Below are 15,799 nucleotides of genomic sequence, written 5' to 3' on the forward strand. Positions count from 1 at the left end.
AGATAAACGGAACCCAGGGCCTACCAGTAGAGATGCATTATGAGAAAAATATGGTTATAGATAGTGAATAAAAGACACTTTCCAGGATGGAAATTCAATCTAATTTTCAGTTAGAGTCAGTAATTCAAATTCTGTGCAGCTGAGCATCACATTAGCCTTCCCTGCTACTGGAAGACTTTGGCAGCTAGAGAGTCAGTATTCTGAACTCTGCATGTGGAATTAAATCTATAAACTCTGTTCCATTCAGATAAAAAATGGAGGGTCAAATTGTGCACTCAGAAGCATCCTGTACATCCATGGATATCAGTGGATTTTCTCCAGACATATGCTTGTGTAACAGAATAATTTGGACCTGAACATGTTTATTTAACATACAGGCTATTCAGTTGAGATGATGGAATAGTTGGCTGAGCTGTGAAGCCCACAATGTGTTTTTGTGCGCCACTTCAAAGAATGACAAAGTTAGGCAGATGGCAATGACTCAAACGCTACTTGAGAAACAGTGAACATATACAGCACTACAGCACTTAGGGTGTTTTAATGAAACTTTAGTCAAGCCCACGAGTATATGACATAATCATATAATCATAACAAAAGGTGTGTAGCATATCTGATCTGTTATTCAACAACCAAATATTATAATATTTGACTTGAAAAGGACCAGTTTTTTATATCTGTCTAATAACTTCTGCAAAGATCATTGGTTCATTACTTGGACCATGTCACACTACCTTTGAGTCCCTCTACTGCCTTCCCCCTTCTTATTTGCATCAAACACAAACTACTTGCCTTCACTTTCAAGGCCCTTCATATCCTATCCCCCCTCCTCATCTATCATTTGTCATGGATTATCACAGTGTCAGCTTTCAACCTTTCTCCCATGTTGCCTGTCACATGAGAGGAGCTCCTATAAATACCCACCCAACTACCACATTGTCTTCTTTCAAATCCCTGATTAAAACTCTCCCGTTGTATGTGGCCTATAAAAACTGGTCAGTGATTAAGTAGCTGGTGTGCCAAAACCATTGCCTGTAAAGGTGCCTACTGTTGTCTCATTGTTTTATTGTGCTCTGCCTGCTTGTTTTCACCTGTTCTCCCTTGTCTTATTCCTAAATAGTAAGGTCTTTGGAACAGGGACCCTATTTGTTTTGAGTTAGTAGAGTACTTAGTGTTGTAATGGGGTCCAGGTCTGTGACTGGGGCCCTGTTGCAATACAATTATATCATAAAAATTATGTTTTTAAACATGGGAGAATTTGTTTCAGGACACCGTGAAAGTGCACAATGAAAACTGGGGTAAATGAAATATTTATAAAAAAGAGAGTTTATGAGCAGCTCATTTGTGTGAGGCAAGGAGGCTCCTGATCAGAGAAAGTGATGACTATACTAACAAGCTGCGTCTAGACTGGCAAGTTTTTCCGCAAAAGCGGCTGCTTTTGTGGAAAAACTTGCCAGCTGTCTACACTGGCCGCTTGATTTTGCGCAAAAGCACTGACGTTCTACTGTCCGAAATCACTGCTTCTTGCGCAAATGCTTTGACGTTCCCGTTCGGGCAAAAGCCCTTTTCCGGAAATGTTTTTGCGCAACAGGCCAGTGTAGACAGGCAGTTAAGACGTTTTGCGTAAAAAAGCCCCGATGGCAAAAATGGTGATCGGGGCTTTCTTGCGCAAAACCGCGTCTAGATTAGCACGGACACTTTTCCGCAAAAAGTGCTTTTGCGGAAAAGCGTCCGTGCCAATCTAGACACTCTTTTCCGCAAATGCTTTTAATGGAAAAACTTTTCCGTTAAAAGCATTTGCGTAAAATCATGCCAGTCTAGACATAGCCACAGTGTTTAAGTCTGCAATATTTCCAAATGAAAGATGGTGCCCTCATACTTGAATATTCAACAGATATTAGTGTTTTATATTTTAACAAGGACATTTAACTAAAGGTTGGCTGGTGATGAGACCCAACTCTCTTCATGATATATTTTTCCACTTGGTTTGTTGCCTGTGAAGTTCTGTTAAAAAAGGAACAGCCTTTTCAAACACAACACCCTTTGTTAAGTATATTTTTAGCATAAACCATGGCTATTCACCATATTTCTGCATGACAGCTGAATGGAGCCAATCACTGTTTCAGCCTGTTGCTAATTGTCTGGAATGTAATATCAACATTCTAATTCCTAAACAAATTGTTTAAAGTAATCCTTCTTCCTTTTTAAAAAAATAATGTTGTTATATATTTGCTTTGGGAGAGTTACCAAAAAATACTAAAAGACCAATCCTAATCCTATTAAAATGGGGGGAAAGCCCATTGACTTCAATGGGTTTAATATTTGGCTCCAATCTGTGGAGCTCTATCTTTCATTTCCCATCTTGAATATACTGGGTGTGCAGAGCTGTCCATATCTGAGCTTAGGGTTCATATAGTCCATTAATCCTCATCCCTGTGTTTTATCTAATCTTAGCACCAAATGTGTATGGCCTGATTCTTTTTGCACTTATGCTGGTGTAATTTAGAAGTTACACCCCCTGACCTTACTGGAGTTAGAACGGTGTGTGACTGGTGTAAAATGGGAGAAGAATGAAGCTTGTGGGGTATAGGATCTGCGTACCCACTGACATTAATGAAAGTTGAGATCTTTCTATCTACCCAGGAGGCACTCAGCACTTTGCAGGATTGGACACCTACAGTGTAAGAAGGGACTGTATCTTTTATTTGCACATAAACATTGTGCACCGTATGATACCGTATAAATAATAATAATAGTATTATTAAGTAATTGAATTATTGCTGAAAGAATATTCTAGATTTCAAAAGCAGCAGTTTCACTCCAGGAGAGTAAAAACTCTGCATTCACTTAGGGCATGTCTACACAGCAGCATTATTTCAGAATAATCTGTTATTCCAAAATAACATAGTGAGCATCTACAGAGCAAGCCTATTATTTGGAAATAAATTCGAAATAATGAGCTTCTTACTCTGACTTCTATAAACCTCGTTGTATGAGGAGTCAGGGAAGTCGTGGGAAGAGTTCTCTATTTCGAAATAAGTGCTATGTAGATGTGCCCAGAGTTGAAATATGCTATTTCTACTTAAGCTATGCAAGTGACGTAGCTCAAGTTGTGTAGCTTATTTTGAGTTTAGCCCTGCTGTGTAGACATGCACTTATACATGTGCTTAATATTAAGCATGGGAGTGAGTTCTTAGGACTGCTCACATGCATGAAGATTAGTTCAATTTACTAATGTGTATTTCCACAGTTGAGGCCTATCATCCTTAATGTTCCATTCCTCACACACTTGAGGCTCTTAATGAACTCCATAGTAACAATGTTCTTTAAAACCCAAGATGATTTTTTGAATGTAGAAGGAATGCAGAATCAATCACGATGGCTGTGTCTAGATTGCACCCCTTTTCTGTAAAAAGGATGCAAATTAGACACAGCACAATTGCAAATGAAGCGGGGATTTAAATCTTCCCCGCTTCATTTGAATAAACATGGTTGCTAATTTCTGTAAAAAGGATGCAAATTAGACACAGCACAATTGCAAATGAAGCGGGGATTTAAATCTTCCCCGCTTCATTTGAATAAACATGGTTGCCGCTTTTTTCCGGCTCGGGGCTTGCCGGCAAAAAGCGCCAGTCTAGACGGGGATCTTTCGGAAAATAAAGCCTTTTCCGAAAGATCCCTTATTCCTGATTTTAAGAGGCTGGAATAGAAAAGAAAAGCCAAGAAGAGGAAAAAAATATCACGCACATTGTATTATATTTCTTTACATGTACTTAGAGTACTATTTGGGTGCTTAGTTTAGTAAAGGTATCTGAGTTACAATATTTACATCACTGCATGTTTTTTAAAGCTCACACTTCAGTCATAGTTTCACACTCTATGCAGTCTCAGGATCGCAGCTCATTGATTTATATTCAATTCATATTTGAAAGGTTATCTTTCTCAATGCTGGGGGCTAGAAACGTTTTTTAAAGAGAGATTCAATTCTATAAGTTTCAAATATGCCATGTGATCCTCATGCAGATCAGAGCTGGCCAGTGTGCTGTATGTCAACATAAACTGCTTTAAGCTGTTCTCAGCAAAGTTCACAAGAATACATAAGTAAATTAGGAAAAATCATTATAGGGTTCTCCTGTCAAACAGATTTTCCCCCAGGAAAACAGAACATGCATTTTCAATTTTGCATTTAAAGAACAGTGTTGGTCACACTAACTTTCCTGTGTAATTTTTTTAAAGAAATAACAGATAAACCTCACCACCACCTATCAATAGTTTCTGAACTTCACTGGTTCCTTAATTGTTTGAACCATCGGCTTTCTATGCAACAGGTGAGATCTTTGTAGTGTTCCACTGCAGACATGCAAATCAAACTTGGTTAGGCATAACCTCTCCCCCCAAATATTCATCAAAAGTTGGTGGATGTAGTTATTTCAATTTGCTTGTTCTTCAGCAATAAAGGGAAGTTTGGGGGTTTTCTAAGAAACATTATAAAGTTTACTTTATAAGAGCAAACTATAGTTTGCTGTGTGAAAAGTTTAAGCTGTTTCTTTTTGTTTGCTATGCTTTCCCCATGGAGGTTTTTCAACTTCTGCAATTTTCTTTTCTCAAGTTGAGCATTTAGCTAATAGGACTTGGTTATATCATTTAAACTAATAAGTAAAATTATTTTTACAGCCATTCTCTGATGAAAGAGGTTTTGGCATCCCAACATTAGTAGCTTACAAAGAACTTTTATATTGATTGTGTTTTGGTTCTTTGTGTTTCATTTAACTTCAACGCTTATCTGCAAAAGAAAAATTCTCCATATTTAAGTTATCACCAAGATAAAAAATGGAAGTAAAGCAGCCACCCAAAGAGTTTGGACATTATGACTGAGCTGTTCTGAACTTTTAATGGTAAGACTACTAATCACAAATCCTAGAGAATTCTCTGGGAAAATTATCCTTCCTGGCCTTCAGAGAAACCAGGAAGCAGATTTTGGTTCCTGAAAATCGCATCTTAAGTCAAAATGTCATAACTTAGAACCTAGATCTAAAAAGCATAGGACTGAGCATTGTAAAGTTGAAACCAACATCAGAAGTCACAACAGGGTGTTAATTTATAAACGCTGCTAAGTGCCATTCATCATAACTTGAATGTTGTCAAGTCAAGGGTTGCCTGAATTTCAACATATTATGTTTTCTTCTAACATTTCTTGTTTCTTTTTCTTCTCAGACAAACCATGTGGAGACCCCCCCTCTTTCCCTCACACGATCTTGCATGGTCACACTGGGTTTGAAATGGGGGACGAGCTGCTATATGTTTGTGCTCAGGGCTACATCATGGGCAACAAAGAGACTGCTTTCACACTGCTCTGTGACAGCTGTGGGGAATGGTATGGACAAGTTCAGGCCTGTGTCAAAGGTAAGCTTATCTAGCATGTACACCAGGATTCCTGTCAGCCAGAGCTCTCAGCAAGTCCTGGTCTGGCTGATAGTATCCAAGTTTTGGCAAATAGCATCAAGTATTTCCAGTCCCCAGGATTTGACTATGACTGTTACAATTAAGGTGTCCTTAGCACTTATGCACCAGATGATCCTTTTCAACTTGCTCTCCTATTGGCCCACAGAACCCTTAACAATACAGTAAAACCGCACAGTTACAAAAGCCAGTGTTACAGATTGACCAGTTAAGCATACACCTCATTGGTACACAAATTAGGCAGCAGCAAAGATCAAAAAAGCAAATTCAGTACAGTACTGTATTAAATGTAAGCTGCTAAAAATAAAGGTAAAGTTTAAAAAGCTCTGACAAGGTCAGGAAACTATTTCTGTGTTTGTTTCATTTAAATAAAGATGGCTAAAGGCTACATATTTCTTCTTCGTAGTAATGTTTCAAAGCGGCACTAAGTCAATGCTCAGTTGTAACTTTTGAAAGAAAAACTATCATGTTTTGTTTAGAGTTATGAACATTTCAGAGTTACAGACAATCTCCATTTCTGTGGCACTACTATACCAAGACTGTCACCTCTTAGATATTTTCAGGAGGAACTCAAGATTATCACTTTGACAAAAGCGATGAGGAGTCCTGTTGCACCTTGTAGACTAACAGATTTATTGGAGCATTAGCTTTCGTTGGCAAAGACTCACTTCGTCAGATGCATGTAGTGGAAATTCCAGAGGCAGGTATAAATATACAGGCATAAGAAAAGAGTGCCAATCAAGAGTAAGGCTAGAGATTATGAGGTCACTTCAGTCAGGGAGGATGAGGCCCACTTCCAGCATCTGATGTGGAGGTGTGAACACCAAGAGAGGAGAAACTGCTTTTGTAGTTGGCTAGCCATTCACAGTCTTTGTTTAATCCTAAACTGATGGTGTCAAATTTGCAGATGAACTGTAGCGCATAAGTTTTTCTTTGAAGTCTGTTCTTGAAGTTTTTTTGTTGCAAGATGGCTACCTTTAAATCTGCTACTGTGTGTCCAGGGAGATTGAAGTGTTCTCCTACAAGTTTTTGTATATTGACATTCCTAATATCTGATTTGTGTCCATTTATTCTTTTACGTAGGGACTGTCCAGTTTGGCCGATGTATATAGCAGAGGGGCATTGCTGGCAGATGATGGTGTATATTACATTTGTAGATGTGCAGGTGAATGAACCTGTGATGGTGTGGCTGGTGTAGATATGTGGGCAAAGTTGACACCAAGGTTTGTAGCAGGGATTGGTTCCTGAGTTAGAGTTACTGTGGTGCGGTGTATAGTTGCTGGTGAGAATTTGCTTCAGGTTGCTGAGTTGTCTGTGGGCAAGGACTGGCCTGCCTATGAAAGTAAGCAATCATTATCCAAGATGGGTTGTAGATCACTGATGATACATTGGAGAGGTTTTAGCTGAGGACTGTAGGTGATGGCCAGTGGTGTTCTGTTGGTTTCTTTGTTGGGCTTTTCTTGTAGCAGGAGGCTTCGGGGTACATGTCTGGCTCTGTTAATCTGTTTCCTCACTTCCTTGGGCGGGTATCATAGTTTCAATAATGCTCGGTGAAGATCTTGTAGGTGTTTGTCTCTGTCTGAGGGGTTGGAGCAAATGCAGTTGTACCTTAGTGCTTGGCTGTAGACAATGGATCGTGTGGTATGTCCGGGATGGAAGCTGGAGACATGAAGGTAGGCATAGCAGTCAGTAGGTTTTCAGTATAGGGTGGTATTTATGTGACCATCACTTATTTGCACCGTAGGGTCCAGGAAGTGGACCTCTTGTGTAGACTGGTCCAGGTTGAGGTTGATAGAGGGGTGGAAATTGTTGAAATTGTGGTGGAATTCTTCCAGAGCCTCCTTCCCATGGGTCCAGAGGCATCTGGATATCAGATATCACAAATCAAATATCAGGAATGGTAATATACAAAAACCTGTAGGAGAACACTTCAGTCTCCCTGGACACACAGTAGCAGATTTAAAGGTAGCCATCTTGCAACAAAAAAACTTCAAGAACAGACTTCAAAGAGAAACTTCTGAGCTACAGTTCATCTGAAAATTTGACACCATCAGTTTAAGAGTAAACAAAGACTATGAATGGCTAGCCAACTACAAAAGCAGTTTCTCCTCTCTTGGTGTTCACACCTCCACATCAGATGCTAGAAGTGGGCCTCATCCTCCCTGACTGAAGTGCCCTCGTTATCTCTAGCCTTACTCTTGATTGGCACTCTTTTCTTATGCCTGTATATTTATACCTGCCTCTGGAATTTCCACTACATACATCTGATGAAGTGGGTCTTTGCCCACGAAAGCTAATGCTCCAATAAATCTGTTAGTCTATAAGGTGCCACAGGACTCCTCATTGCTTTTGCAGATACAGGCTAACCCGGGTACCCCTCTGATACTTTGACAAAAGGTTTTCTGTCTCCTATTTTCTTTGTTTCCTCTGCTTTATGTGGTCTGACCAGACATATTTATCCCAGGAATCTTTCTCAGTTGCAGGATCACAGGAGATAAGATCATTCTTGCTGGTGAACCAGATCAGGAAAGAGGCAGTTGATTTAGGGAGAGAAGGAAGGGAATGGCACTTAGAGGAATTGTATGCAAATTGAATGGGATTGCATGCATGTAAGTGGAGCTGGATTTGTTTATTTGCATAAACAGACACTATTCCCAGAAAACTAGATTTTCAAGCTATGGTGCGAAGTGGTACCTGCAGTTCAGGTTTTATACCATCCATTTTTAAAGTGCACCAATGATATTCATCAACTCCAATGATTTATGAGACTTCATCATATCATATAAAGACATTTTAGGATGATATTGTATCATGGTGCCATATTGCTGTTTCATTTTTGCTAAGAGAGCATTCAATATATCTTGTAGATTTTATCATCAGTTTAATAACTCTGTCTTTTACCTATCTCTCTCATTTTCATAAAACCCCCTTTCTTTTCAGTATTGGGCATAATTCCCATTTACTGGAAATAAGCTCTGGGCATGTCCCACCAGCTATTTATTTAATGTTAGAACATGTCCCTTAGCAATGATCTGTTTACTTTTTGTATTTGCTAATTTTGATGTGGGATGTGACTCATAAGTCTTTAACGTACTTGTTTTGTTTACTTAAGGAAAGGAATTAACGGCTTATGTTACAACAAAATCAGAGGCTCATTTTTCAAAGCAGTTCCAGATAGCTAAGCTCACAAACCGTTAATGAGCCAAATACATTGTTTATCAGATAGAGTGCACAAGATGTGAATGCAGGTTTTGTATGTCGTGTGCTATGTTTATTTCCACAAAGAACACCGGAGTTGTTACGGCTTGGGCTATTGGAATGAAAAGCTGGATTTTGAGCTTCCCTTTGGATACTTAAAGGAATTATACCACACATATTTGAAAAAACCTATGTCGTTTCACAGTAAGGTTGAAAAAGCTGCATAAATTAAAGGTATCTTGAAGCCTGTCAGAAACGGAAATTGGTGGAGAATGCACTTGTTCAAAGAATTGGGCCAAAAATTTGCGAAGTGTTCAGTTTCTTCTTAGAGTTGACTGCCCTAGCTCCCATTAATTTTAGTCAGCTTTGTGGCCTGATACTGTGAAGTGTTTATTACCTTCTAATTGCTCTCTAGAAAAACCTTGGCAAAATGGGAGGAATTCAGAAATGCTCAGAATTAAAACCCATAGTCTAGGTTTGGTACTGCCAGAGCTGAGCAGATCCTCTCTTTGAATACATCCCCAAACCTTACGCATCACATTTGTAGTGTTATATTCCATTGCAAGTTTGTTTTACATTTGTTGTTCATTGTCTCCTTTAGGTTTGTTCCAGCATTACTGATTTCCAACTGTCAACCTAATAAATCTGTTTCATATTGTCATATACTAGCTTTCATTTGTCCAAGTTAAATCTCATTTTATTTCTTTCCTGTACTTTAAAGTCAACTGTGATGTTTCGCATCATTTCTGTCCTCCTCTACCAAAGGAGTCTTCTCTGTAAACTTAATTAACATACTTCACTTCCTCTTCCAGGACATTAATGAAGATGCTAAATAAGACCAGACCTACAACTGATGCATATCATCCTCATTAGATATCTTTCCTACAAACCCAAAGAACTCACAGTCAGGTGTAGTATTCTCTAGGGGTTTGTCTACACTGCAGGGTTTTTGCACAAGAAGCTTTTTGTGGAAGAGATCTTCTGCAAAAACTTCTTGCGCAAAAGCGCATCCGCACCTCAAAAGCACATCGCTTGTGCAAGAGAGCGTCCACACTGCACGGACACTCGTGAGCAAGAAAGTTCTGATAGCCATTCACAGAATGGCCATCAGAGCACCTGTGCTTTTTCTGATAGGCTATGTCTACAATGCCCCCTCTTGCGCAAAAACAAAGTCTCATTATTTATGCAAATGAGGCACGGCAATATTCCACGCTTTGCTTCATTTGCATATTTTTTGCGCAAGAGGGGGCAGTGTAGACATAGCCGTAGGTTCTTTTTGCACAAGAAACCCCTGTTGAGTGTCCACATGCACCTTTTTGTGCAAGAACTCTTGCGCAAAAAGGAGTTATTCCTCGTAGAAAGAGGTATACCTACAGGCTGTGTCTAGACTGGCCAGTTTTTCCAGAAAATCAGACGCTTTTCCGGAAAAACTTGCCAGCTGTCTACACTGACCGCTTGAATTTCTGCAAAAGCACTGACTTCCTACTATAAGAAATCAATTCTTCTTGCAGAAATACTATTCTGCTCCCGTTCAGGCAAAAGTCCTTTTTGTGCAAAGCTTTTGCGCAAAAGGGCCAGTGTAGACAGCTCAGATTTGTTTTCCGCAAAAAAGCCCCGATCGCGAAAATGGCAATCGGGGCTTTTTTGCAGAAAAGTGTGTCTAGATTGGCATGGACGCTTTTCCGCAAAAAGTGCATTTGTGGAAAAGCGTCCATGCCAATTTAGATGCTGTGTTCCGAAAATGCTTTTAACGGAAAACTTTTCCGTTAAAAGCATTTCCAGAAAATCATGCCAATCTAGACGCAGCCACACTGCAAAAAGCCCTCTGTTCTGCTATTTTACTGTAAATTTTCTTGTGCAAAAATGTGCTTGAGGTGTTTACGCTCAGCGGGTTTTTGCATAAAAATAACTGTTTTTGTGCAAAACCCCTGCAGTGTAGACATAGCCTAGCATTTTTTTGTCTAAAGTTTGTCACATAGTTCTGCTCCCAGCAGGTTTAGACAAAAACATTTTTTTTTTTAATTCTGGCCACCACTTGTAGCCCTTTCTATTCTAATGCTTCTATTATTGCCATCACCAGCGGGGAATTTTGGAGAAATGTACTCATTTGTAGACAGCCAACGAAAGGAGGGGAGATTGAAGGAGTATTTGGGGAGAATGAGAAAGAAGGAGGGAAAGAGAAAAGGACTAGAGATCACTCACTAGGAAATTTAGAATAAAGTTTGTGCAATTTTCTGAATTTTAGAAGATTGACAGAAACTTTAAAACTTGGAGTAAGCTTATCTATATCTCTACTTCAATAAATTGCCACTTGGCCAAAATTTGTTTCTTTAAAATGCTAATTTATCTGTACTAAATCTAGCACACCCACAGTGCTCTTAATACTCTCATAGGGTATGTCTACACTACCCCACTAGTTCGAACTAGCGGGGTAATGTATGCATACCGCACTTGCTAATGAAGCCCGGGATTTGAATTTCCCGGGCTTCATTAGCATAAGCGGGGAGCTGCCATTTTTAAATCCCCGCTGCTTCGAACCCCGTGTAGCGCGGCTACACGGGGCTCGAACTAGGTAGTTCGGACTAGGGTCCTATTCCGAACTACCGTTACTCCTCGTGAAACGAGGTGTACCGGTAGTTCGGAATAGGCACCCTAGTCCGAACTACCTAGTTCGAGCCCTGTGTAGCCGCGCTACACGGGGTTCGAAGCAGCGGGGATTTAAAAATGGCGGCTCCCCGCTTATGCTAATGAAGCCCGGGAAATTCAAATCCCGGGCTTCATTAGCAAGTGCGGTATGCATACATTACCCTCCTAGTTCGAACTAGGAGGGTAGTGTAGACATACCCCTACATATCTCATCAGATGCACACAGAAACATAGAAACATACACCAAAGAAGTCAGCATCATTGTTAACAAAACAAAGCATGTCACTTCCCATCTCATACACTGGAGGCCCTACCCAGAAGATAGCCCTCCTCTCCTACAAAAGAGGCTAAGGCCAGAAACCATGGCCCGGCCCTGGACAGGCTGCAGGCCAGCGGGGACAACTGGAGGCTAGGGCCAGCCCTCGGAGTTTCACTCCTTCTCTGGAACCACTGTAGGCTGGGGGAGGCAGCTGAATGCTGGGGCTGGCCACTGGAGCCTCACCCATGCACAGGGGGTAGGAATGGAGGCTGGGGACAGCCCCCCAAATGCTGCCACCTTCCCCAAAGAGGCTGCAGGCTGGAGGGAAGGGCCATTGGAGACCGGGGGCAGCCCCCAGAGCCTCACCCCATCCCTATGGACATGCTACAAGTCAGGGGGGACTGCTGGAGGCCAGGGCCAGCCCCCTGAGTGCTGTCCCTCTCCCAGACAGGCTGCAGTGGGGGGGGGAGGGGAACAGCTTGAGGCCAGGGACACTCATGGAGCCTCAGCTCCCATGGACCAGCTGCAGGCCAGGGGAGGGTCAACTGAAGCCCAAGGCAGAAATACTGCAAATATTGTCTACCAAAGAACTCTATCTAATGTTTGAATCACTTTCCTTCTTTTATTAGTACAAACTTCTTTTTCCTTCATTTTTGAAAAATATAATTGTTTAAATAAAGCATGTACATTTTCCTTTAGTAAAAAAAAAACCCTCCAAAACATTATTTCACTTAGGCTGTGTCCAGACTCAGGGGTTTTTTCGGGAAAAGTAGCCTTTTTCCGAAAAAACTTCCCCTGCGTCCAGACTCAAGCCGCGTTCTTTCGAAATTTAATCGAAAGAACGCGGCTTTTCTTTCGATGGTGGTAAACCTCATTTCACGAGGAAGAACGCCTTCTTTCGAAAGTTCCTCTTTCGAAAGAAGGCGTTCTTCAATGTAAATAGGGCTTCTTCGAAAGAGAGCATCCAGACTCACTGGATGCTTTCTTTCGAAAAAGGAAGCCGCTTTTTCGAAAGTTCAACGTGCAGTCTAGACGCTCTCTTTCGAAAGAGGCTCTTTCGAAAGTATCTTTCGAAAGAGCCTCTTTCGAAAGAGGCTTGCAGTCTAGACATAGCCCTAAAGACCCAAGCAATACTGGGTACATCTGGTAGTCTAAAAATAAAACAAATGTTTTCAGGTAGACTTCTGGCACCAAGCTTTTTTAAACTTAAAATATTTAAATCCAAACAAAATGTCAATTGTACTGTTTTTTGTCACTACTAATTTTCCTTAACTTATTCATTGCCTGTGTAGTCTGTAAGGTCTGTAGGGCAGACACCATGAATTTATACCAGTCTGTCTGTAAAAGGCTTTGCAACTATTGGTGCTAGCCAAATAGTTATAGTAACTTACTTTTGTCTCCCATGATTTATCTTCTGCTCCTTGTCAACGGTCACTCCACATTTTTATTGCCTTTGATCACTTCATCTGTCTCTCTGGGTTTTAATTTCAGCATTTGTTTTTCTGCTCATTAATTTTTCTGTCCTTCCACCTATTCCTCCACTCTCCTCTCTCTTGCTGCCCTGTTTTCTTCTCTAGCACTAGGTTGTGTCATTGAAGTTTCACTCCTTCTCTTTCCTCCTGGAATCTCTCTTCACTGACAGCCTCTTCCACAGGAGTATCTCCTCTTCTAGGGGTTTGCCCTAAGTCCCCTTTCTTCCGCCCACTTGGGTCTCATTCCTCTCTCCCTCCTTGAATACTTTTCACCATTTGATCACCTGCTTCACCTCTATGGGTCTCTCCACTTCCCTCTCCCGCTGGGTGGTGGTCCCCTCCTCTCTTTTCCTCATTGAGGATCTTTTTGCAGTCGCTCTCTCTGTCCATAAGAAAATCTTTCTCCTTATGCCCCTGCTTGGAGTGTTCTGCCTCTGAGGTCTCTTCTGTCTTCATGTTTGAGTCTCCTCATAGCATACTCCATTGGTGGGAGGGGTTTCTCTTCAGTGGAATCTTTTCCCACACATGTGGAAGTCACCATTTTCTTCCCCCCCTTCCTCCCACCCATCCCCAGCCATGGCTCTTAACATTTGGTCTATTTATTAGCTGTCTCATAAGACATTCACAGGTGGGAGGGTCTTCTCTTGCTCCTGAGGGAAATGTCTTATTCTCCTTCCTTGCCCCTTGTTGAGTCACTACTGCCCCTTCAGAGGGTACCCAACATCACCTCTGCCCCATTGGGCATTTTCCTCGGCTGTTCCCTTGTTGGTGGAGATGGAGGGAATTTCTGCGCTTTCCCCCCCATTCTCCTGTACCTGTAGCACTCACCTATATCTAGCCCCCTTTTGCTGTGGGACTGGGGGCTGCCCTGAGTCCCTTACTGCTGGTGTGGGCTATCAGGCTTCCTTTTTGTTGCAGGTGGGGTCACTAGATACTCCCCCCCATTCTTCTCTAAGCTGGGAACAGGGGGTCACCTTGTGGGGCTAGTTGTCTCTTTCTGCTCTGCACTGACTGGAAGCAGAGGGGCAAGTCCAGAAAGAAGCAGAACCACGGACTTTCCCCTCCCCCCGCCCCGCCCCTGTTGCTAGGAGGCCACAGGAGCTGCTTGCTCAGTGCTATCTGCAGAATCAAGTCAGTGAAATGGGGTTACGAAGCAGCAACGGCAAGACTGCACTCCTAGAGCCTCTGTGATAAACACAACCATATACCCGCATCAGTTTCCCGGCTCAGGTAACCCACGAGTTCTACACCGAAGGTTCTCGTGCCTCCACCCCTTTGGGGTTGCATTATCAGAAGCCCACTGTGCAAATGGTCCAAAACAAAATCCCCACTCATAGTCCACCAATCACTCCAGTGTATGCAGTCATTAAAATCCCAAATCCTGTCTCCCTTTCATGCCTCACATACCACACATTAGTGCCTCCCACTACACTTGGACTATCTTTCAGTCCTCTTCTGTGTTTCTGCTAGGGAAGCCCCCTCCCCCGCCCTGCCAAATGAAGCATAACCTCACGCTTCTCAGTGGGAAGCACCACATCCTCTCTGCTGGGAGAGCATCCTAAGCAGGGGAGCACACCTATCCCCCACTCCTCCAGCCCCCTTAATGTTCCCCTGGATCCAGTTCTTTGGTGTGAGACATCCGCAGGAAAGCCTCTCCACTGCCCCTCTGTGATCAGTCCTTTCTAGCCCTCACCTTCAGCCAAGGGACAGTAGCTACACTTAAAATGCCAGTGGTAGCACTTTAGCGTAGGAACTTACTACAGCTGGAGATATGCCATTTACATGAATGGAGTCAAGATTATACAGTTAGCCTTTCACCATTAGAAAAATGTATCATCTCTAGTAATTAATACTTTCAACTGGGTCTACATAAGTCTCTGTGCTCTGTGTGGGGGGGGGGGGGGAAGAAGTAGGTGATATTATCTCACAGGCAAAATATTTCACAGGCCTGTCAAAAATAATGCTGTCTTAGGTTTCTGTTTTCAGCTCTTCACTGACTCACTTTGTGGCCTTCAATAAATCACTTCACAGTTCTATACCACAGCTTGATCACATGCCAAATAGATATTAGTAGTGTACTCATTTTAGAAGGATTGCAAGAGACTTAATTAACTCAGTAATGTCTGTTGAAAGCAATTTGAGATTGTTAGAAGAAACTATAGAAATGGAAGCTATTTCAATTTCTATAGTAATAGGGTGAGAGTCTTCTGTCTTTACTCACATTAAGTAGTCCTTTACTCTAATTAGTCCCTACGCTCCACCAGTAATGGAGGGGTGTGTCTGGGGCTCTGACTGAATATTGAAAGATTTGGATCTTGCTTGGACCAATAATTTTCAATGTCAGATGTTTTAAAACCAAGCTTTAGAAAGGTACAGCCACATTAAAAGAAAGGTACAGCCACATTAAAAACCAGCTGGTAATGGGATTAAATATATGTAAATAAAGGCTGCTGCTGTTTAAATAAGGGGTGGATATAGTGACACTTTGGTCACTAATTTTCAGTTGTGCTCCTATAACCTGGAAAGTAAAAAATTCCAAAAAGTGTTTAGACAGTGAGCAAAACCGACGATAAAATGTTAGCTACCAGTGTCTGGAATATAGGGCAAACAGCTCCTAAAAAGGCTGTCCTCATAAAATCAACTTGCTAAATACCAAATGTAGGCCTCACCTAGAGTCCTAAAGCCCAGAAGAAAGAATGGCCTACTGCTATGGGAAGCAATCCAATGAAGCCAAAGCTTCCAGGTGAGGCTTCCTTTCATGTTTCAG

At 41.7% G+C, this 15,799-nt stretch overlaps 1 protein-coding gene across 1 annotated transcript in view; it reads left to right on the top strand.

Moving 5' to 3' along the window:
- Positions 1-15,799, top strand: part of SUSD5 (sushi domain containing 5) — a 61,287-nt gene that overhangs the window by 34,041 nt on the left and 11,447 nt on the right. The window contains exon 4 of the mRNA XM_006121752.5: positions 5,212-5,400. Within this exon, the coding sequence (XP_006121814.3) occupies positions 5,212-5,400 (189 nt within the window). The remainder of the gene's footprint in view (positions 1-5,211; positions 5,401-15,799) is intronic.

Source organism: Pelodiscus sinensis, chromosome 2 (assembly GCF_052426305.1).
Source record: "Pelodiscus sinensis isolate ZL-2025 chromosome 2, ASM5242630v1, whole genome shotgun sequence".
NCBI lineage: Eukaryota > Metazoa > Chordata > Testudines > Trionychidae > Pelodiscus > Pelodiscus sinensis.